This window comes from Sylvia atricapilla, chromosome 1, assembly GCF_009819655.1.
Source record: "Sylvia atricapilla isolate bSylAtr1 chromosome 1, bSylAtr1.pri, whole genome shotgun sequence".
NCBI classification, from domain to species: Eukaryota; Metazoa; Chordata; class Aves; order Passeriformes; family Sylviidae; genus Sylvia; species Sylvia atricapilla.
In genome coordinates this window covers 105,276,449-105,299,017 of record NC_089140.1, presented here as the reverse complement: position 1 = coordinate 105,299,017, position 22,569 = coordinate 105,276,449, and the positions used below count along the sequence as shown (strand labels likewise).

General features: G+C 36.5%; 1 protein-coding gene across 3 annotated transcripts in view; it reads right to left on the bottom strand.

The window, feature by feature from the left end:
• Nucleotides 1–22,569, bottom strand: part of MIB1 (MIB E3 ubiquitin protein ligase 1) — a 77,109-nt gene that overhangs the window by 45,821 nt on the left and 8,719 nt on the right. For all 3 annotated transcript variants that reach the window (XM_066329697.1, XM_066329704.1, XM_066329713.1), the window contains exons 2-11: nt 21,708–21,879; nt 18,955–19,084; nt 17,822–17,926; nt 10,371–10,437; nt 9,392–9,596; nt 7,766–7,949; nt 7,322–7,466; nt 6,045–6,178; nt 4,965–5,072; nt 900–1,097 (exon numbers count right to left, since the gene is read on the bottom strand). In XM_066329697.1, coding sequence (XP_066185794.1) covers nt 900–1,097; nt 4,965–5,072; nt 6,045–6,178; nt 7,322–7,466; nt 7,766–7,949; nt 9,392–9,596; nt 10,371–10,437; nt 17,822–17,926; nt 18,955–19,084; nt 21,708–21,879 — 1,448 coding nt within the window. The remainder of the gene's footprint in view (nt 1–899; nt 1,098–4,964; nt 5,073–6,044; nt 6,179–7,321; nt 7,467–7,765; nt 7,950–9,391; nt 9,597–10,370; nt 10,438–17,821; nt 17,927–18,954; nt 19,085–21,707; nt 21,880–22,569) is intronic.

The following is a 22,569-nucleotide window of genomic DNA, read 5'->3' as shown; positions in this document are numbered from 1 at the left end:
TAGATGGACATAACAGCTCAACCTCAGCAAGACCAAGACAATACTTTAAGAGTCAGGTGGAAGGAGATAAATAAACAATCACTATGCTCACTAATTTCAAAAAAGTTTTTGCTCATCTTCTTTTATGTGTATATATAGCTCAAAAAAAACCCTGATTATTGACACGACAAAACAAAGAAGTAATATCTTATTACCGCATATCTTGATTTGCTCAGGCCACTACAGCTTTTTCTGGTGCAAATCTCTTCAAACTTACCCATTCTCATTTGTTTTACTAATGCACTTCATGAAGCTGCATTAAACAGTGTGGATACCTGCTTATCAGATAGCACATTTCCACACTACCTTCTAAACAGGACATTGCACTTATGCTACTGCTTCCATCACCTTCATTACAGATTAAATTCCCTGTGAAATTATGGTACTCGAGATCCTACGCATGAGGGCTTTTTAGATAAAAAAGCTGAATATTTGAAAGTGAATCTGACTCAATAACTCAATCTATCAATGATAGATCTGTTTTGATAAAAAAATAAAAGGTTTCTTTTAACAAAACATTCCAGAGTATCATTGTCCTGCTAAACTGTAGCTTGCAGAAGGAGCACGGAGTTGTGGGTTGCATATAGGAGTAATTAATCAGGCAGGAAAGTTAACAATTAGAAATAACTACAGATTGTGAAAATACTAGTTAGTATCAACTGTCTAGAACAAACCAGAAGTCAATCTAGTTGTCAAGAAAACAAACAGACTTAATAGCATTTTTCTTACAGTTGATCACATCACCATGTAAAGGTTGAGACAGACAACTTTACAATGTCTGTTCCTCTCAGTCCCATTTTACATAATTTTTTATACAATTCAGTAGCTCAAAAGTGACCCTACATTAAAATTTACTTTACCTGGAGACTGGGGTGGCAGCCAAAGTCCAGTAAAGTCTTGACAACTTGCAGGTGACCTTTGTTGACAGCAATATGGAGTGGAGTCTGCCTGCGCTTGTTGCGAGCGTTCAAATCTGCGCTGCCTCGGTGCAAAACCTCAATTACGGCGCCCTCGTCACCGAAGGCTGCGTGATGGACAGCCCTGTCTCCATCCTTGTCCTACAGTGAAACATTCATTTAACCTGCTACATTTCACATTTCCTTCACATTTAAACAAGAAGATTATTTCAACTAACAACTGTCCATATTCGATGTAATAAGAAAATTGAGACTACCATGATACCATTAAAATACCTAATTAAATAATTGCTTAAACTGCTGCAATAGAGAATGAAGAATCGGTTTACATATAAGCACACATGTTCTACAATATATGATACTCTACAGCATATACAACTATTGTCTTGAATCTTTGTGTGATTTGTTCATGGCTTCATTTGTGTTTTTTACTACAAAAAAAACACTGTCAAGAAAAAAAAAAAAAAAAACCAACCCACAAACAAAATCCAACATCCAAACAGTATTACACTTAATATCCTAAAGTAGTTCTTCCTGTAGCCTGGAAAGTGTTACAGATTCCAAACCATAGTGCAAGACATGAATATTTCCTTTTTCATACGATTAGGTTAGTATTTATTAGGATTTACTATGCTGGTTTTGGTCTTCACTTAATAAGCCTTTTCCAAAGGAAATTTGTGGCTGATCTGACATTAACTAGAAGTTCTGATTCTGTGTTGATGATTCATGGCATTAAAACTCTGATTCAGTTTGTTTCAGTTTCACTCAAACTGAGAATTAAAATGTGAAAGTCATATTTGTCAGTTTAGGCTATTTTAACATTCATAGAAGTTCACTGTACAACATGAAACATTTTAAAATATCAATCAAGTGATTACAGCATTAATGACAGTATATAAAAGACAGATGTAAAATGGAAGTTACACACGATGCAATAACTTCCATAAGCTATTTTCTGAGTATTTGTGCATAGTTTAATATAACCATGCATTTGTAGGATTCTATTTTGAAAACAGAGAGACACTGAAAATTATAAAATAAAATCATGACTGATCAAAGGCTCACTGCCTCTCCTAAACTTAAGTAAGCTTAAGTTTCTCATCAATTTGTTTCTTCAGCAACATCTTTCAAAAGTATTTTTTATTATATATAACACATTTCTAATATATTTTAAAACAATGCAAAAATTAATAGCTCTTGGCATAAACTGTATTTGCACAATGAGACTAGTTACAGCATTTTAAATGGTGGAAGAAGACTTATGCCTTAATTATCGAATGTACCTTTTTGAAAATATGGATATGGTTTTCAAGACAGGGTCAGGGTGTTAAATAGCAGTTTCAACAGCTTTTGAAAAGATACTTTTATTCCTTTCAAATCAACCCCATGCTACCAAGTTGCCTTCTCAGAGCAAGGGATTCCTTCTCAGGCTCATCTAACATGAACCAAGAGTCAAAAGAAGCCAAAGCCAGAGCATTTGGAAGGGGAAAAGATCAGAAAGGGAATCTTCTCTATATTTTTCATCTGGTTATAAGGATCATTATGAGGCAAACCTTATCTAGAGTGTGCCACTAGTCCTAAACTGCCATAAGCCTTGTACTTACAGAGCACTTGGTTTCCCAGAGGCATGGTCATTTGTCTTTTCATATTTGCAATCTGAGAAGTACACTGAGATAGTTATGGATGAAACCCCATATAATTACTGAATGTTTTAGTTTTACCATATTTCAATTCTGAGACACAATTGCCTGATTTTATAAAGTTTTAATGTATAGAACTCTTACTTTAATGAGCAGAGGTCCAAGATCATGCAGGCCTTTTTTTAGCTCAGCATCAAAACAAATCATCTCTGGAACTAAATCCTACACAACAGCAATAAACCATCTAGAAAAAGCTAGCAACTAGTAAATCATCTGTCCTTAAGACTTACATTTAGATATAAATTTAAATATTAAAAGCACTACATCTCTATACATTCCAACAGTATAATACTGTCAGTACTGTTAATATAATAACTGACAACCATTAATGTCTGCAGCCTAGAAGGTTACATATTTTTACCTTCTACATAAGGTTTTTGAGCTATGTCAATAACCAACTGCTCTCTAACTAAACAGAGGCCACTTGTAGTCTATATTAAGACATCATGAAAAAACACAGGCAATAACAATGAGGATATTCCCAGAAAATGTCACCATGAACGTATATACTCCGCATGAGTATATAATGACTGTAAGTGTAAAAATATCCCACTTAGCTATAAAGCAACGAAAGTAAGGATTTTTATCCACTGCTTCCATGCCTCAGACCACAACAGTGAAGTAAATGGACTACATTTTTGCTCTCTGCTTAATGGGATAGCTCTGCTGAATCTTTGCATTTTATAAGGAATTAATTATGTTTCTAAACATTATATAGATATATAAATATTGATAAACAGCTTACATTTTTAAAGCCTGAAAAATATAACTACTAATCTAATATTATTAATATTATAGCAACTAAGCCAATTATATAATCAAGTGGGAATATCATCTTCACTTAAGCAACACAGTTATGTGAAGACTGCTTTAAAAGTCAGGTAACATCCCTGACAATGTTTTACGCTAGTGTGATGGTGTTTCTGAAGCCTGAGCAAACATGAAAGTCTTCTCAATTCTAGTGCTAGCAGATTACCAGGTGTATTGTTTTCAAACAGCTTAAGTAGTAATTCTACCAACCTCTTTAATGCTTCTAACCCTCTCTTTAGTCCACTACTTGATTAACATGGTAGCTCTGAACATCACAGTACAGACAAGAAGCAGTTTAGACTAATTTTAACAGTATTTACTTAGTACTGCAGTGAAATCACCACTTCTAACATGGAGTTACTTCACAGCAAGTATGCATTGTATCAATCTTAGCCATCTTTAGAATCTAGCATGAAACATCTGTAAATTAATGGTATATCGGAAAATACAAAATAATTTTAATTCCAATAATTATGCTGCCTCGTTAATGCTTGATGTAATAACTTCTGCTTGATTCCATAACTTCTTTATATCAAAGACAATATAATGCTACATGCCCAAGCATTTGCAGTTATTTTTCTGTTATATAAACATCTGGGTGCACAATTAATTCCTCAGCATCCCACTAGGCTTTGGTTTTTATACTTAGTAAATCAAATGTAACAGATCCTTCTTGTGCCTCACAAAATGAGGAATGGTTCAATATCAATGCATTCTGTGTAAATAATTAAGTAAAAATCAATTTAAAATGTGAATATCACAGTATACTGATAGATAATTCTCACAAATAATTATTTTAAAAAACCTAAACAAGAGACACTCTCTCATTTTCAGTGAAGGTTAAAAAAAGGCACTGAAAAACTGGATGCAGAGCCAGCAGTTTCTACCTAAAGATACTGCTATTGCTTTCTGCTTAAATTTGGTTTAGTTAAGAATTGGAAGATTTCTCCTAACTGAACTTTGTATATATATAAGAAGCACGACAAGCATCTGGAGGTGCAGCATCTGACATATTTTCCCCTCAATGTCACAAGCAGAGTTCCTACTGCATTCTACTGTTGAAATAAAACCAAAGGACAGAAAGAAGGGGCTTCATGGCATACTGGCTTACACAGCTCTATTAGTTTACTTATATTTCATTTAATAAGAATGTTAAAGAACTAGATATTGAGCCTTTATAATACTGTTAGTAGTGATGACTTGAGAGGCTACCTAAAACAGAGACTAGACAGTGTTAAAGAATAAAGTAGGTACTTTTTAAAAGGCCTTCAAAGGATACACCTTGGGCAGTACAAGAGCCTGGCCATGGCTCCACCCAAGATGGACAGGGGGTCACTTAAGGCATCAGTAGGAGTCTAATTTGGGTACACAATTACAGTAATAAAAGCAGCTTTTCCCTCTCTCTGGCATTGAAAAAGAAGGCAAGTCAAGCAGAATTGTCATGCATGTAAAAAAGTTTAAGGACACATAAAGCATATTTTGTTTACGTTTAGGTTACCTCTGCTTCTACATCCACGTTCTGTTTCAGAAGCAACTTCAAAATGTCGACGTGGCCATTCTGGCTAGCAGCTTGCATAGCCGTGTGTCCAGCACACTGCCCGTTCACCTGGAATGCCAACACTTGCAGGTGAGTTAAAAGACACGGACACACACACACCTCTGAGGCTGTTTAGCAGCAGAAAACTTAAAGCAACAGCACACATTAGCATACAATCAAATGAACAGTTTTAAGATGCCTTCTTAGCATATACAGGTCTCCTAGGTCTTCTCTATTTCATTTCTATATCAGCTAGACTGAAGGAAAGAGGAAGAAATGGATTTATAACAAACATTAAGACATTCATGATTAATGACACTTGGATTAAAAACATTCATCTTTGGTTGACTCCTGTAAAGGCAAGATTTTTGAGAACAAGTCTCAGATATATACCTATGCTCTGCTCTATGGTACAATAACTTCCTTGCCAAATTTATGGCAACAACAGGAGAGAGTCTGAACAGAAACCCATGTTTTGTAAAATCTTAAGCTAAAAATCAGTGCTCAGAACCACAGAAGTTCAGACTCTTAACTGCTGTATTTAAAACATGTTCCCTAAATGAACTCCTATAATTACTAAGCATTCTCTTTTAGACTTTTCAGTATTAGACAAGTTGGTAAAAGGAATCTGATGGAGAACAAATTAGACAATCTACCTCTTGAGTTAATAAAACAAACAACAGCAAAAACACCCTGAAAAATCTACCCTCCTTCCTTCTATCCCCCCTGGAAAAAAGAAGATTCTTCAGTAATTCTGAACATTCTCTCTCTGCACCAACTCTGGAAGCCAGAGGTTGAAAAGTATCTTAATTCATGGCAGACAAAAGAACACAAAATCTGTCCAGCAAGAAAGTATGTACAACTCTGTGTTCACATAGCCCACTCACATTTCATAGGATAACGAACAGGAGAAGAGACACTGGAAGTAGCTGTACTACTTCTGAGAAGACACAGTACCAACTGGCAAGGAGTATTCAGAACAGCTGCACTTCCTTTAGTACTAGGGGCCCCCAAAAGAGATACTCAAAACAGAACACTCACATCTACGTCTGGCCTCTTGAGCAAGTCTTCTACTTTAGCAACATCTCCATTGGCAGCAGCTTTAACCAATTCTTCATTGAGATCTCCAGATTCCTGGGTTTCAAATAATTTTTTCAACAGCTGGGACAATCTCTCTGTAATTGTTAACCAAAGAACAACTAAGATTACAATTCTAATTACACAAGAACAGAAAAAAAACCCCCAGCTACATTTGTTGTGTTTCTAAGGCTACATACACAGTAATACAGAAACTATCATAAAAGAGCAACTATAAAATTACTAAGTTTGAAACAAGTGCTGTACCCTAGTACCCTTTAGAGAGTGGAGACTGCCACATTAGACACTTCAGAACAAAGATGGTTGAACCAAAAATAGCTTTTCTTCCACAAAACACAAAAGGGTGGGAGACAAGGTAAAAACATGAACTTCTGTATTGCTGTTACAAACACTCTACCATCAGGTATAGCCAGTCTTCTGTGATTTGAAACACTAAGTTGTATTACTTGTGTAGATAGTCTTATGGCCACTGTGCTCAGTTCCTTATTGAGAAAACTTACTGCATCTATGCCTCCTTCGGAAAAAATCTAGAAAATTATGCAAAAAGTTTTCTTGGCTTTAAAGCAAATATAGGAAGAGGAAAGAACAACTAGCTACGACTAAAAAAAAGAAAATTCCAGTTTCAACTGATCTCTGAAACTGTCGACAGAACACAAAACATGCTGGACAGTCTTTCTGCCTTGTTATTGTATGAATGACAGCATGTTCAACAAAAACGAAGCGTGATTACATAGACACCAGAAAATCCCACTGTAATTAGTCATAGGATGTCTGACCAAATTTTAAGACAGACATTTTAAAGAAATAAATTCCTGAGTTACAATAAAAAACCACCTGCAACAGATCTCTCACCTGTGCCTGCTATCTTAAACCACCTATTGAACAAGGAGGCTGCTTGTTACTGCCAGTGATAAACTCTGCATGCCTTAGTCCCTGTTTCAATCTGATGTCCCTTCCAACCACTTTTGAAGTCCTTAAGAGTGGACCTCCAAAGACACACCTGCACTGTGACCGAACAGAAGCACCTGATCAATATAACAACATCTCCATACTGACTGCAAGCTTTTTTTTCTTATCTTTCTCAAGTAAAACTTCAATTACCTAAACTCCAAGTCAATTATTAACCTTGCATACAAACAATGGATTATTACCTAATAACAATTTTTTAAATAACACAATTACTTGCCATACATATATTACTGGTTATTCTTCAAACTTACCACCAGATGCATTACTTATAGCAGATCCTGCCGATGCCACCTTTGAGACAGCTGCTGGATTATAGGTCCAAGATGTCCCACAAACCTCTACCTTCAAGTCACTGTCTGAATAGATCTGCTGAACCCGACCAACTTTACCTAAAGTCTGAATTAAAAATATCAAAAGCAAATAAAATATCCTGATTTCTAAATATTTTATTTTTAATATTATATAAATTTTATGAAGTCGATTGTTTAACAGTACAATCACCACCACTTTTAGATAGGTTTCATTAGGCTAAGCACATTGCTACACACGACCAAGTATTAATTACACTGCATTTGAGGAGAACTCAGAAGAAAATCCTTTTTAGATTCCTGCAGCCTCCAGGTACATTACCAATAATAACTAGAAATACTGTACAAGCTTTAGCCTTCTATGAATGCAAACACACAGCTACTCACCGGAAGCATTGCCTCAGCCCACTCCCCGTGACCTCTCTGGAGAAGCTTGATTCTCTCCAGGTCGTAACACACTTGAACAAGGTCACCCACTTGGAATTGAGAGGTACCTCCTTCTGCACCTTGAGCAGCATCTCCACTCCGGACAACATTTGCCTTGGTGAGAACAGCTGGATTAAATGTCCACCTAAACAATGAATCATTTAAAGTAGATATTAAACACACAAAGAAAAAATATATGTTTAAAAATTCTCTTTTGGGTAAGTTTCTGCTTGTATGCCTACAAACTTTCTGTGACTGAATACTATGGATACTATATTTGTTGTTATCCATTTTTTGTCCATAAACTTGCCTGTGGCTCATTAATTCATTACTTGTGGCTCATAAATTAATTTCAGGGATAATCTTCAGAGATATATATTTGTAAAGGCAATTAAGAAATATCCTGCCTAAGGGGAAGCAAGCTGACAGCAGTGTAAGAGTCCTGAAAGTAGCAATACAGTTGCTTTATTTTTCCAGGGATAGGAAATAACTGGTTGAAAAGCAGCAGATCCAAGCTGTCTCACAAGGACTGAACTGTCAGGAAACTACATGGGAAGAACACAGAATTTTGGCCCCTCCCTTCAGGTCAAAAGACGCAACATTAAATTATAACAATACTTTTCAATTAAATGGATGTCCCAAACATACCTCAATTTTCGATCAAACTATCCTATTTGTAGTATAAGTTTTACTGATTTAGAGGCATTTAGCTGTTTAGTCAGGGAGGAGACCACAAGACAGAGCAGCTCCTGTCACTGACTCTGCTGACATGACCGCCAGAAGAAAAGCCGCTTGCATGCCTTTATCTGGGAAAACAGCTTTGTTCTGCATTACTTTGCAATATTAACAAACAATATCTTGAAGGAAATCCTGAATGAGCAATATACTGTTAATTCTTTCTGGACAAACTGAACAGGTCAAACCCCATATAAAACTGAAATGATATTCCATTCATCAACTACTTTTTAAAGATAAGCCCAATACTTGAGAGCAGTAGAACAGAAAACCATGTGGCCATACCAGATTCAAACCCTGCTGTCAGGTGGGTTTGAGTCTTGTTACTGTGGATGCAGCTAAGCAAAATTCAAACCTAAACTGCCTGCAGGAAGTGGTTTTGGCTTCCCCAGTACCTCCTATTCTTGGTCTGTTTTTACATAAACTAACATTCCTTTGAATAATAAAAGGCTAGATATGGATCATGCCAAGGTGACTCCAGTTTAGACAAGATTCCCCCAGAGTTTGTCATCTGTCCTCTTAAACCCTTATCCTGAAAACCCACAATGAATTGTTATTACCTTGAAAGCATGGGATACACAGCTTTTAATTAAAAAGGAAGTTCCTGCTTGAAATACTACACTTTTCAAATAAGATAGTCTACAACATAATATATTATTTTGGACTCTAATTTTCACCAAGAGAGAGGCAGCAAAACTTCTTTTCCCACTAAAGCATCCTCAAAGATAATTCCCCATTACTCATCTAGAAGGAAATTTTAAAATACACAAAAGGACAAGAGAAAGCTTGAAGATAAGGGAAGCACTGAAGATAAGGGAAGTGTGATGCAACAATGAAGGCTATAGAACAAACCTGTTGCCACTTGGATACTGTACTACAATGTCATGGTCCTCATCGATGCCACAAACTGTTCCAGTTGTTGTTAAAGTTTCAAACATGCCATCAGTCCATCCTCCGTGACCATGCTGCAAAGACTGCACAATTTCCAAGTCGAGGTCAATGTTTACAAGGTCACCTATTTGCAGCCCACCAGGGTTTCTGTTACCATTCTGCTCACCTGAAAGGGAATAAGGAAAAAAAAGTTTACATCACCATACTAATTTTCCAAGTAATTTAAAGAATGGAAGGTAATTTCTGAGAGTCACAGATTTGTTCAGGTTGGAAAAGACCTTTGAGATTTTCAAGTCCAACCACCATGTTCACCATTGAGCCCTATTCCAAGTCCATATCTACAAGTTTTCAACACTTCCAGCAATGGAGACTCCACACCAATGTCTCTGCAACAGTAGTGGCCAACAGGCAAAAAAACTTTGGAACCTCTGGCAACAGAATCGGTGTGTTTCTTGTGGAGTTTTTAAGGCAAACAGCAGCAACAGTGGAAAATGCTAAATACCTGTGACAGGCTCCAATATGGGGTCTAGCTGGGATCTTAAAAGCTATCATATTGTGTTAGACATCTGGACACACAAACATTCTGGTGTCAATAAAACAGTGCTTCTGTGCAAGGAGTTAAGATTTATTACATCTCTTACTGTTTAAGCTAGGTCTGTAAGAACAAACAACTATGTTTGGCTCTTTAGAAATACAGTGCACAGGACACACAACACAGTTTATAACTTAATGAACACTTAAAAGCTCCCATGCCATTCCCTTGGCACACTGATACCAAATACAATTTAGAAAAGCATGACTATTTATCATTAGTGCATACAAAAGTTACTATTTACATTTCACTAGTAAAGACAGTCCTTTTGGATGACATTTAAAAAGGAAAGCTAGAATGAGTATAATTAATACAAACCAACATGCATTTACTTCACCCTCAACTTACCTAACACAGGACAATGGTCTCTGTAGAAAGAGCCTCCTTTTGCATCTTGAACACATTTCAGGTCAGACTACAGAGAGAGATTGAGACAACTTTAGTCCTCAGTGACCGAGTCTCCAGGTCAGTGAAACTAGAACTGAAATATTTAATTAAGAAAGGCTGAAAATTATGGGTACAAAAAACATGTCCCATGATGCACGCAATCTCAAATACTTTCCAATCCATCACCCTTGACATTCTCAAGACTTGAATAACCTTTACAAATATAAGATGCTATAAAGGATCAGAAATTTTTAGTTCAAAGACAGGAACCAACACACAGCATCTTTGCATTGTTCTGTTAAGTTATTTTTCCTTTTTTAAAAAGAAATCTGTGAACACAAGCAAGGAAACATCATTTAATGCCTGCCTGGGCCACTCACTCTTCCCAACAGTTTTTGACAGATTCATATTTAACTTCAAGAAAACTTGCCACTCTGATTCTATAAAATGAAAAGTTTTCTATTAAAAATATGCAGAAGAGTATTACTTAAAAATAACAAAATACTACACTGAGCTAAACAAATTCTTAAGTTCTAAAGCTCATCCTTCATAAAACTGTTTCATATTATGAGAAAAGAAATTTCAAGCATGGTAACTAAGTCCTATTCATAAAGCCAGATGATTTTCTAAAATTCTCCTTTCCTTTAGGTTTTTTGCCTGTGTAATGCTTAATTCCAAATAGCTATCAAATGCCATTGTTCCTTATGAAACAATTCTCACTAAACAAAGGGCATTTTTGTGCACAAAGTAAGTTGGGATGGAGATTGGAAACTGCAAAAATATGTCAGAATATTCTATGACGTGGGGGAGGAAGTAGGGGACAGGTGGTGGTAGTGATACAATTAACCACAACTGAACACAACAACAACAAGCTGGGGTTTTTTTCACAACTTGAACAATTCTTTTACCCATGCCTGAGATTTATTGACAGAATATCCTCCCGCAAAAGGATTAAAATGAAAACTCTGAACTCCTCCAAACCATCAAAGCTCTGACGAGCACAATACCACCCTTGGCAACTGGTAAGCAGTCAGAAACAATACAAAACTCAGTGTATGTCCTGATCTACAAAGAATGTGTCGCCACTTTGGAAAAATGATGAAGACAGCTAAAGGAAAACAATGAGATTTTAGCCACTCTTGAAATCCCCTGAGAAAGCAGAGAAAGAGCTTGCTCAGCACGGCAGCAGAAGGCCTGCAACAGGATGCTGCCACCCGGTGGGCAGGTGCCGGGTTTAGGTCGGCCGCAGACAAAGGGGCTGTGCGGCCCATCCCAGATGGCAAACTCATTCATTCCCCGGAACGAGGGAGACTGAATGTGCCCGGGAGCACTGGGTCTCACCCACTGAATACAAGCCCTCCGTGGCAGGCAACAACCAGCTGTCTGTGAAGGAGACAAGGAGGGGTGCACATGCAAGAGCTGCTGTCACATTCTTCAGAACGCTAAGAATAGAGTGCAGGAGAGTCCATAAGCTCTCCTCCCTGCCAGGCAAAATCAGGGTGAAAGATGGATTGTGTTACAGAAAGTGTTAATGCACTGAACAGACTGATGGCTAAAACCTAGCAGAAGAAACAAAACGTTCATTTAAAAGGCCAATCACTATTTTGCAGATGACATTACAAGGAAGCCTGTTGCAGTATCCTAAATTTAATAGAAAAAAAAATCAAACTCAGAAACCTGCACTTGTATTTTGCCCTGCCTGTACTGTGCCCTGCACACAGTTTATTCCTGGAGTATAATGATATGCTTGGTTGAAATACTAAGTGGTAGCTTGGTGTCCAACCTCAGCTTCACAACTGTCTTCCTTTCTCTTACATGATGTAGTCAATGTTACATTGCTAAAGAATAAAACAAGAGTCTGTTCTGATATTGCAAAAAAGCGAGGAAATGTATCTTCTTTTTTTTTTTTCCAGAAGTCTTCAAAAAGTTAATGGAGGACCCAAAACACACAGAAAGGTAAGACACTGTAGTACAAAATAACTTATGTATTTTATATAAGCAGAGTGCCTTCGGCAACTTGGCAAACAGCTCTACTAAGAAAAGTATTATTAACATGATAAAGGCCTGCAAATGCCTTAAAATATAACCAAACCTAAACAAGATTCTGGAGTTTTAAGACAGAAAACTGTACTTAGTTGTATTTCAGTGTCCCAAAAGCTGGGTAAGCAACTACAATTTTCCTTCTAGCACTCGGCTGTTATGCTTCTCAGAAAAGGAAAATAAGCTTTCTCCTGCTCGAATAATTTAAATAAAAAAAAATCAGGGATCATGGTAAGCTCCTGGTAACCCTACTCTGAGGAGTGCATGGCAAGAGGCCCCCCTAGTGCACATGGAGCAAAACCACACATGGATGGAGCCTGGATGCACAGGCTTTGCACTTCAGAGAACCCCACCGGGATTTCTAAAAGTTATGAGTCACCCTGAGACTTCAAAATCAATCAAAATAGCAGATTGTTTGGAGATGACATGTGCAAGCGTAAAAGGGAAAGTACCAAAATAAGGGATGTTAGAATACAAGTTTTAGCCTCTCAGTGGCACCACCAGAAAAAGAACTAACAACTGTGAAGCTGGGTGTAATGTAAATACGTGGTGGAGACAAACAAATCAGCTTTTCTACAATGATTTGATGGAGTCATTGTTTGATAAACCCCAAGTAGGATTCTCTCAGGAAACAGAAAAATAAGCTATAGATTTCATAGAATTTGTGTAAAATTACAGATAGAAAGCCCAGTTAAGCAGGGAGTCAATGAGAACTCAAGGAAAACCTTGGGAATCAGACATTGCACAGCACAACTTGCAGATCAGCAGTAACAGCTGATGCATGTGAGTAAAGGTTTTGCCTACATTGGAGAACTTTGGTCTTCTAGCATCCATACTTTAACTTCCCAAATACCTGCAATCCAGCAGTATGTGACTGTATTACACAGAGATCATGACTTGCCCAGTCAAATGGGAAATACAGTAAATGTAACACTTTACTGTGACATACCATCCAATTATACCAATGGAAATAAACAGCAGCAATATCACCTTCATAAAACTTCAGAGAATGAGAAAATGTAGAGAAAGGTCAGCACTGCTGGCAGATTGTGTAAAAGCACTATTATCCCTGACCTTGAGGAGGAAAACAAAGCAGCAGGAGCAGATGACTATAGAAAGAATTATTAAGTTATTCCAATCAATATGGAAAGCCATCCATCAAAGCCAGAGAGGGAGGGTCTACAGACTTGAAAAGAGAACTAGCTGTGCTACTGAAAAAAAAGAGCAATGTTTGATCCAAATGAACTTATAGAGCATCTAACATCATCAGCAAATATCAGGGGAGCAATTAATACTGATCTTATAGATACACCAGCAGGAATAGTGCCACAGCTGCAGTTGTTCAAAGTAGCAATGAATACATACAGTAAAAGTCACTTGAAGTCTTTAAACTCACAACAGCTTTTGGCAAGAAAATCAGCCCCTTCGAAGCAAATGGAAAAAGTTCAGTGCCATGCTGCTTTGTCACCAGATTAAGGAAACAAGAGACTGGATAAATCCGTAAGTTTTAGCTAAAGGTTTATAAGAAATGCCATATTTCAAATTTCATGAACTCAAATCCTTCTCAGCTTCAAGAAGCTGGGAAAAGTGAAGCAATAAATGGAGAAAGTAGAAGATGGTAGAGAAAGTGACTGAAATGCCAAAGAAGTATGAGGCACAAAACCAATAATAACAGTTTCTTACAGAGGAAAGCAGACCTCAGGCAAATTCTGAGTGAATGGTTTGTAACCTCACTATTTATTATAGGCACTTATAAAAGCTTTGCACATGTAACTTTTTTCCTAAAGGAAGACACAGTCTTCCTTGTGAGTTAATATTATAAATTGGAAAATGATCAGTAGATACATCTCTGCTTAATGGAATTATTTTTCTTCACAACACAGAAAGATAAAAAACTCGACTTGGTTGAGACTACAGGACAAATGTGACTACATAAAAAAGAAGCAAAACAAAGTCTACTGATGAATACAAAAAAATGCACAAGGTAAACATAAGCCTCTTTTTCCTCTCTGGATTCAAAAACAGCTGACCACCTAATTTTCTTACTGACATTTAACTTATACCACAGGTTATGTATTAAAAAACATCTGCTGCTTGTGTAAAGGTGACCAAAAAGTCTTGATTGTTTTTTAAAACAATTATGGTCAGCACCTAGAAGAAACAGAAGGACACTAAACTAAGAAAATATTTTTGTTGTTCCTTCCTAAATATCTTATTTTCTCTGTTGTGCTGACAAGATAAATGACCAAAGAACTGAAGATTTGACTGACATTACAGATCTGACAGTTTTAACCACAGTGGAAGGCGCATCTCTGTACATTTTGTAACACTCACATACAATGCCTAGTTTACCAAGACATTTACCTTGCACTTAACATTTATCATCTAGAGCAATTTCAAATAATAACTTCATGTTAAATCAAAAAGAGTTCAGTGAATGTACATTAATTACCTATCACCTAGAGGTAGGCAATCTCAACTTGCCTTATGCACTCACTATTTGGAATTTGTGGAAAAGTACACCGACACAGATGGCTTACAGATCACTGTGACAATGATGGATGATAACTACAGATACTTCTTTCAGAGGCTACACAGATGAAAGCACAATCATCCATAACAAGACACATGGGAAAGCTAATAGCAGCAAAAACCCACAAGTGGTAGCGAGCAAAGAAATTCTGAAAGAAACAGATTCCTAAATAACAAAATTGATTTAGGATACTCCCGCAGATGGAACTATTTTGCACTGAAAACTAAGGGAAGTCACCAGCTTTACATCCTCAGTTCATGTGATTCTAAGAAATAAAACCCAGACACAAGCTCCCAAAGCAAAATCATAGTCTTCCCATTAACTTTTTAATTCCATATGACCTCTCTTTATTGCAAAAGGACATGTTCACACATTTCTAAAGCAGGTTATGTGATTAACAGCTCAGTTTGGCTCAGAACTCTGAGTACATACAGGTAAGAAATGTGAGCAGTGTAACCAACCATATAAGCCAACAGTAGTTTATTCCTACTAAGGATGCAGCAAACATTTTATCTGACCTAACAGCATCATAAACACGAATGCCAATTCAGTAAATTGTGGCCTGTTGCAACAGAAGCTCCCAGATTTAAATGTCAGACTTCACACCAAAAAAAAAAAAAAAAAAAAGCAAGATGCACTTCTCAGCCACTTCATATGTAAACACAGCAAACACAAATAAAACCTCCAAGTATCTGACCAGAAATAAATGCATGTTTTCAGCCAGCACCTGCTGCCCCACCAGCCAAACCTCATCTCTCCAAATCTGGCAGGCCAGATAGATTAATTTTGAGGACCAGATGCAGCCTATCAGCTATCAAACAAGAACACTGACTTACAATAATGAGCTGTGTTTCTTTAATCAGCTCCATTAGCATGAGTCAAGTGTTATCCATTTGCAAGTCAGGGTCTCTTCCCAGCTGTATTTACATGGGTACACACTCTTGAGTATTGTTGATTCCACATTTTCTGGACCTTTTAAACCGATTTTCCAAGTACCAAAACAAGTTTGCCCTAACTTTATGTGGACTTTCTGACAGTCTCAGCTTTACATAATAGCACATAAATAGTAGTAAACAATAATAATAAATTGTACCCTTAACAAATTATTAATCAGTTATAAAATTAAGCATTACATTCAAAAGACTCTCACATATATCCAAGAATCCATTCTGTCTGAAATTTCATTGCATTGATGAAAACACCAAAGATAAAGTTAGTGTAGGAATGGATTACAATCAGGTAAGCACTACTTACACAGCCTCAAATTATCCTTTCTATACATCCACATGTACATTTTTTTCTCTATTATCTTAAATACATCTATGTATGTACTCTCACACACAGTTTAACACACTTTTTTTTAATTGACCAAATATTTCTATTCCTACAAAACTCATGTGAAAGGTCACCATTGCCCCTTCAAATTTACAGTTGCAGTACTTAATGGAGTTTTCTAGAAATACTTAACACTTTCAGAAGTGGCAAAAGTTTGGAAACAGAATGTAGTTGATTTAAAATATATATCATTTTTTTATTAAGGGAATAACTATTTCAAAGCAGAATATAACTAATCTCCAATACACTTTTCTCCTAAGGCCAGAAGGAATCTTCAGTAATTCCACAGCACTTTTACTATGTAGTCCAAAATTTTTAACATAGCAACTGAAGTCATAACAACTACAACAACAAAAAGATCAGTTGATCTGTATCTCATTCTATCTAGATTTTGTAACTGTTACTTTTCCATGCATCACAAGAGGGAAGATACCAAACATTGATTTAATATTATACTGCAAAATACAACATGCATGCCAGTGTATAAGGAATTTTCTTTAGAACTAGAGGACACCATGAAGTACATCATTTAATACTGACTCATATTTTACCCCTAGGATCTTAACAAATCAAAAAAGCTGACCCACACTAAATTACTTCACACTTTTTAAATGTAACACTAAAATATGTATTTACTACAGAAGTGGTATCTATTTCCATTTTAAGTATAAAAATAAACTTTAAGTGAGGCTATAAGGTCAAACAGTTCACATTCAACAAAGTAACTGGTCATTGTTAAACATTTTATTACTGTTACACATCTGACAAGATGACACTTCAATGTTAAATTAACATGGTTTTCCTCTGCACAATCAAACAAAAAATCATGCAGAGAAAATGCTAATTAAGATGTTTTAAGCAGCTGATAATCCAAATAACCTTTCCTTGACCCACATTAGGATAAGAAAACCCAGCAACAGAAGGCACTTAGGCTAGAGTCTGACCCATTTTCTCTCAAAAGCAGAAGTTGTTGCTGGAGAAGCTTCAAAAGGAAACAGAAAAATTTAGCGCTAAAGCAAATTAAGGTTGCAATTCAACACCTTCCCATTTGCAAAAAGGAAATTGCTCTCAATAGCATTCCAAGTGTTGACAGCAATTTAAAAACTGCAAATCCTGCAGTAATCACACCAAAATTTGAAGTGAACTGAAGATTTCAGTAGTTGAAGAATAGGGTTTTTTAAAAAGTTTGTAACTATGCTTACCGTTCTTTTCTGAATTTTAATTTAAACACAACAGTACCACAGAAAGATAAATGTCTGTGATGCAAATATTTACTATGGCAAAAAGCAGCTCTTAACTTGTAGTTATTCACATTTAATAAATTCCCAGATCAGACTTTCTTACTAATACATATGCATGACCCTTACAGCTGGATTCACAATGACCTGATTACCAGCATGCAAACTGACAAAGCATATTACAAAAGCAGGATCATAAAGCACAAGTTATTCTTACTGCCCTTCCCCCATCATGCATTTCACCCTTTGTATTCTTTTATACTTACCATGCCCTCAAAGCCAACTCTGTAAAGGTTTTTAGCACCATTGTCCCAAAGAACATATGCTGCGCTATGTGGACTCGACGCACTCCAGTCTTGGATTTCAGTTACCTATTCAGTTGTGAAAATGAGAAAATGGTTTCTAGAGCAAAGACTCAAAAGCACAATTTAAACTTAAAAACTTACTCATCTCTTCAAAATAATTAATGATATTGCAGTTTTACTAAACCTGATAAAACTTGCTCTGAAGCTGTTTTCTGCTGAATGCAAGTGCGTTAAGACAGCAGTCTGAAAAAATGCTTTGTAGGCCTATTTTTCTTGTGTATATTTGGAGGTTATCTAACTACACAAGCAGAGAACAAAATCTGAATTGCTTTGATATGTTCTTACCAGAAATGGAATTTAACCATGAAAAACAGGATGAAAATTATTTTAATTGCTTCAGTATGTCTGGTTTAACATGCCCGGTGGCTGTGCACTATGTTAAAAGATGAAGTTTTATTTCCAGAACCAATGTGTTTAACAAGAGTACAAAAGGAGAGGGAAAATGTCTTTCACTTCCTATATTGTCCTAAGCCAGTAACGTAATATCCACACCTAAAACCTGCAAAGCTTTTAATTTTAAACTGGAGAAGTCCCTATAATCATTAGGTGAAAAGCCCTAGGGTGCCAGCACTGAAAACCAAGACCATGAGATACACAAATGTGCTGGCCTACAAGCAGTAAGACTATAGAATGCAGTGATGACCACAAAGGGCTACTCTTGATAGTTCTGTTTTTATACCAGCTCTCTAGTAATGCTGAAATATGCTCAAGATATGCTGATACAAGTCAATCTTAAAGAGACAACCGTAGCAAAAAATTAATGATTACAAAAGTTCTGTGCTGATATTTTAAAAAATGCAAATTAAAATGTAAAAGAACTGGGTATGGTACGGTTATGAGTATGGTTATGGCATACAGACCCATCTCTCTTTCCAAATGCTTAAGTCTTACAAGATAAGATTAAAAAAATGGCCAGCCAATTCAAATAGTAGCTTTTATGATTGTTTATTTGCTCTATAATTAAAAAGGCCACTGAGGCCATTACATGAGCAAAAAAAGGTGCAGCTTCTTGTTCAAACCAGTTTTATTTTTACCTTTCCTCTACGCCCATTGCCACCATCTTGATCTTCCCATTGCCAGTCAACTCCTCGCACAACCCTGGCACCTGCAAAGATTCCTCTTGCTGTAATTTTCTTTGATTTACGTCGAGACTCCAACAATACCCTGAAGTTATTAAAAGAAGAACCCACAAACGTCAAGATAATAAAGGAAGTCCAAAACAAATCTTTGGGGATGGGAAGGAGAGCATCTTAAAACACAAATAAGCCACAACTGCAGATTTCAGGGCATGAATCACACAAGCAGTATACAAAACAAAATCCCACAATCTTCCAAAATCTGATTTATTGAATGTTTATAATTATCTTTTTAATTCTAACTTTTTTCTCCAGACTTCCTAATACCAGCACTCATCTTGCAAATGCTCGTATACAGATCTGTACTTACATTATTAATATCATCAAAGTACATGCAGAGCCATATAAACACATTTCTGTGTTTCTGCACTCTAAGCCAATACATCTGTCCCACAACTGCCTTGTCACTCTTATTCAGAATTATGCTATTAAAAGGATCTCTTTTCCCTCCTCTCTCATTTTTATAGCATGCTTTTTATAGCATATCTTGGCAAAATTAAGTCAATATAGTAACATCCATTTTTTTTTAGTCATATTATACATTTTTTTCAAAGCAAATCTCTTATTTTCCTTCTGAATTCAACAGCACTGAAGTAGATAACCCTAAACAGAAAAGTTCATGATTATTTAACTAGAAATAATCATCTCAAAAGCCACCAATTTTCAAGCAGCAAGGCTTCTTACTTCATACCAGGAACATGTTGCCAGACAAAAGAATTTTTCAGCTGACATTTAGAATATTTCCTGACCACTTGAGGAAATTTCTCAGCCTCCTGATAACTTTTAACATCCAGCAGATGGCACACAAGGAAAAAGTTTAACTGTCAGAAAGAGCACATGAAAATATTGGCCTTTTTTTTTTTCTAAGAAAAATAAAAGTTAGCAAAAACACAAAGTAATCTTGTTTAGAGAAGCTTCTTTAAAAGTTATCAACACCGACAAAACTGAGACAAACCTACATACATTACTTCATTATGCCACGCATACGATATCCCAGACTGAAAAATAGAATAGTAAGAGCTTATGCTTCCCTTTATCTAAATGTTCTTACATGTCTCTCCCCATTTTTCCTGTGAGACATCCCTCAAATTCAACAGTGCTGTTTTGCCCTTTTCTCCTCCCTGAAACAGTTAACTTCCATCATTTTTTCTCAGCTAAGCTTGTTCCAATAGAAACAGCTCCCTGGCAGAAGAAGCTGCCTTCTAGATAAGAGCTCAGTGAGAGTAAACAATGAAAGGAAGAAAGTGACAAGATGCAAAAAATTTCCACCAATATAACACACAGTGTACAACCTATCTTCGAAACTAAAACTTGTGCTGTATTCACCATAACCAACCTCTTAAAACTACAAAGGAAACCTCAGCTTAAGAAAGAAAAAAGTCTGGCAAGCATTCTCAGAAGCGACAAGACCTCAAAAAAAGAAATAAATAGAAAACATATGTATTTTGTCACCTTTAACTACATTAAGCCAGCATTTCTAAGTCCCACTTCTAAGTCTTGTTCTGCATTCAGCATTCCAATTGGGAATAAGTTTATGATAGCCATTTGATACCTAAAGCTACTGGTGCGAGCCTCCAAAAAACATAAAGAAGTTCTTACATTTTGATTAAGCCACTGACTTGAGCATCTGAGCCACAGTTAAAACTTTTAAGCAAACACTTGAGAATGTAAACACAGACCCCATAAGACACAATTTGAGACCCCAGGTTATGTGCTCCAGCCACTTCCCTTAACTGTAAAAGAACTGATTAAAGCACACCACTAATTTACAGCAGACTTGTAAATCTAACTTCTCCAGGAATAAGATATAAATGTTGTCTTACATATGTCACATTCAAATGAGCACCACATATAAATTTATTTTTTTTTTTTATGATTTAATGAAAGAACATTCAGGAAACCTCACAGAGGTGACACCGCCTTTGTGTGCAGCCTTTATGCAGTGTTTTTCCACAGCTCTCCAAGATTTAGCAGCAGGCAAATATCACTGTTCTCACTTAACTGGTAGATAAATCATGACAGAGAGGGGCTTTGGACTGAGACAAGTTATTTAAAGTCAAGAACACACTAAATGCAATTTTGTTCAGAGTTCTCCCCTGAGAGATGATAATAGATGCTTAAGAACATGAAAACCAAGGCAAGGGTAGAACAACCCTTCATAGCATCTTTCCTCTGCTTCCTGTAGTGAGCAGTTTATGCAGTTCAAGTCCAAGTTTTAATTCCCAGACCATTCTGGTTTAAATAACCTTTAAGGAGAATGTTTTCCCTCAGTCTGTCCATGTCGTTATTGAACCTAATTAAACCTTCACATTGAGAATTCACTGACAAATCTTTTTGTGATTACACACAGTATGAAGGTAATTGCCTTTGTTTTAAAGCCACTACATGAGAACACAAAAATTAGGAAGGCCTCAAGGAGATTAAGCAAAACTGAATAATCATATCCTTTTTCCTGTACTCCATTCTTCCTAAAATTTCCATGTTTTCCAAGATCCAAACACTTACCCTAACTATCCTCCTCACAGAAACAGAATCTAACCTCAAGCCACTCTCTCACCTAATCCAAATTTCAGTAACCAAATGTTCAGTCTAAAAATTAACCACCAATATCTGTTTCTACTTGATTTCACAAGGAAAAAGTTAGTTTTTACCTTTCACTTCCGGGCGTGGTAATTCTGTAAAAACGATGCCTCAAGTGGTGCTTGTCCCCGTGATAGCAAACTGTGCACAAGTCATAATTTGTGCATTCAGCACATTTCCATCGGATGCCAATGATAGGCTGCTGTCGACACGTATCACACATAGTCCCATCATGCTTGATACCTGTGGAAGGAAAACAAAAAGAAAACTAAAAATTAAAAACGTTGCTGCATCGCTACACAGACTTGTGTTGCACACCACTATGATTTGAAACCATAAACTAGAAAGTTAACAATAAAGAAAGGCTGCTGCTTATACCCTATCAGCCCATATCACTGAGGGGAAAAGATAGTGGACTTTGCCTTGTATCTCCAGTTGTCAGTCTGTTCCTAAAATATTCTATCTTCTCCCAGCTAAAAAAGCTGAAAGGCTATGTCTGATTCCTTCCATCTCTACAAAGGAGAGAAAGAAAATGAGAAATCTTTTAACTAGAAGTTTACAAGGTCAGAAATGTGCTTATCAAAATACACAGGGCAATCTAGAATTTTATCTCTGGAGTACAGCTATCAACACACGTTATATCACAAAGGCTACTATGCTCAGCTGTGTGTGGCAGCCTGAAAATTACTGGTTTGACTCACACATTTTCTGTACTGGAAAATGCAAGTGCTTGTCTCTGTTCTTTTTTATACAGGAAAAAAATTCAGCTCTCTTGGATATGTCATTAGCTTCATGAAAATCTGTTACCATTTCTGAAGCATTTTACTGTTATTCTGGGGTTTTTTTAAAAAAAGAAAGTGCCAGAGACAGACCAGATGTAACCCACCAGCATGGGTTCCACCAAGCCTTCCACAAAAATTGATCCTCAAGGCT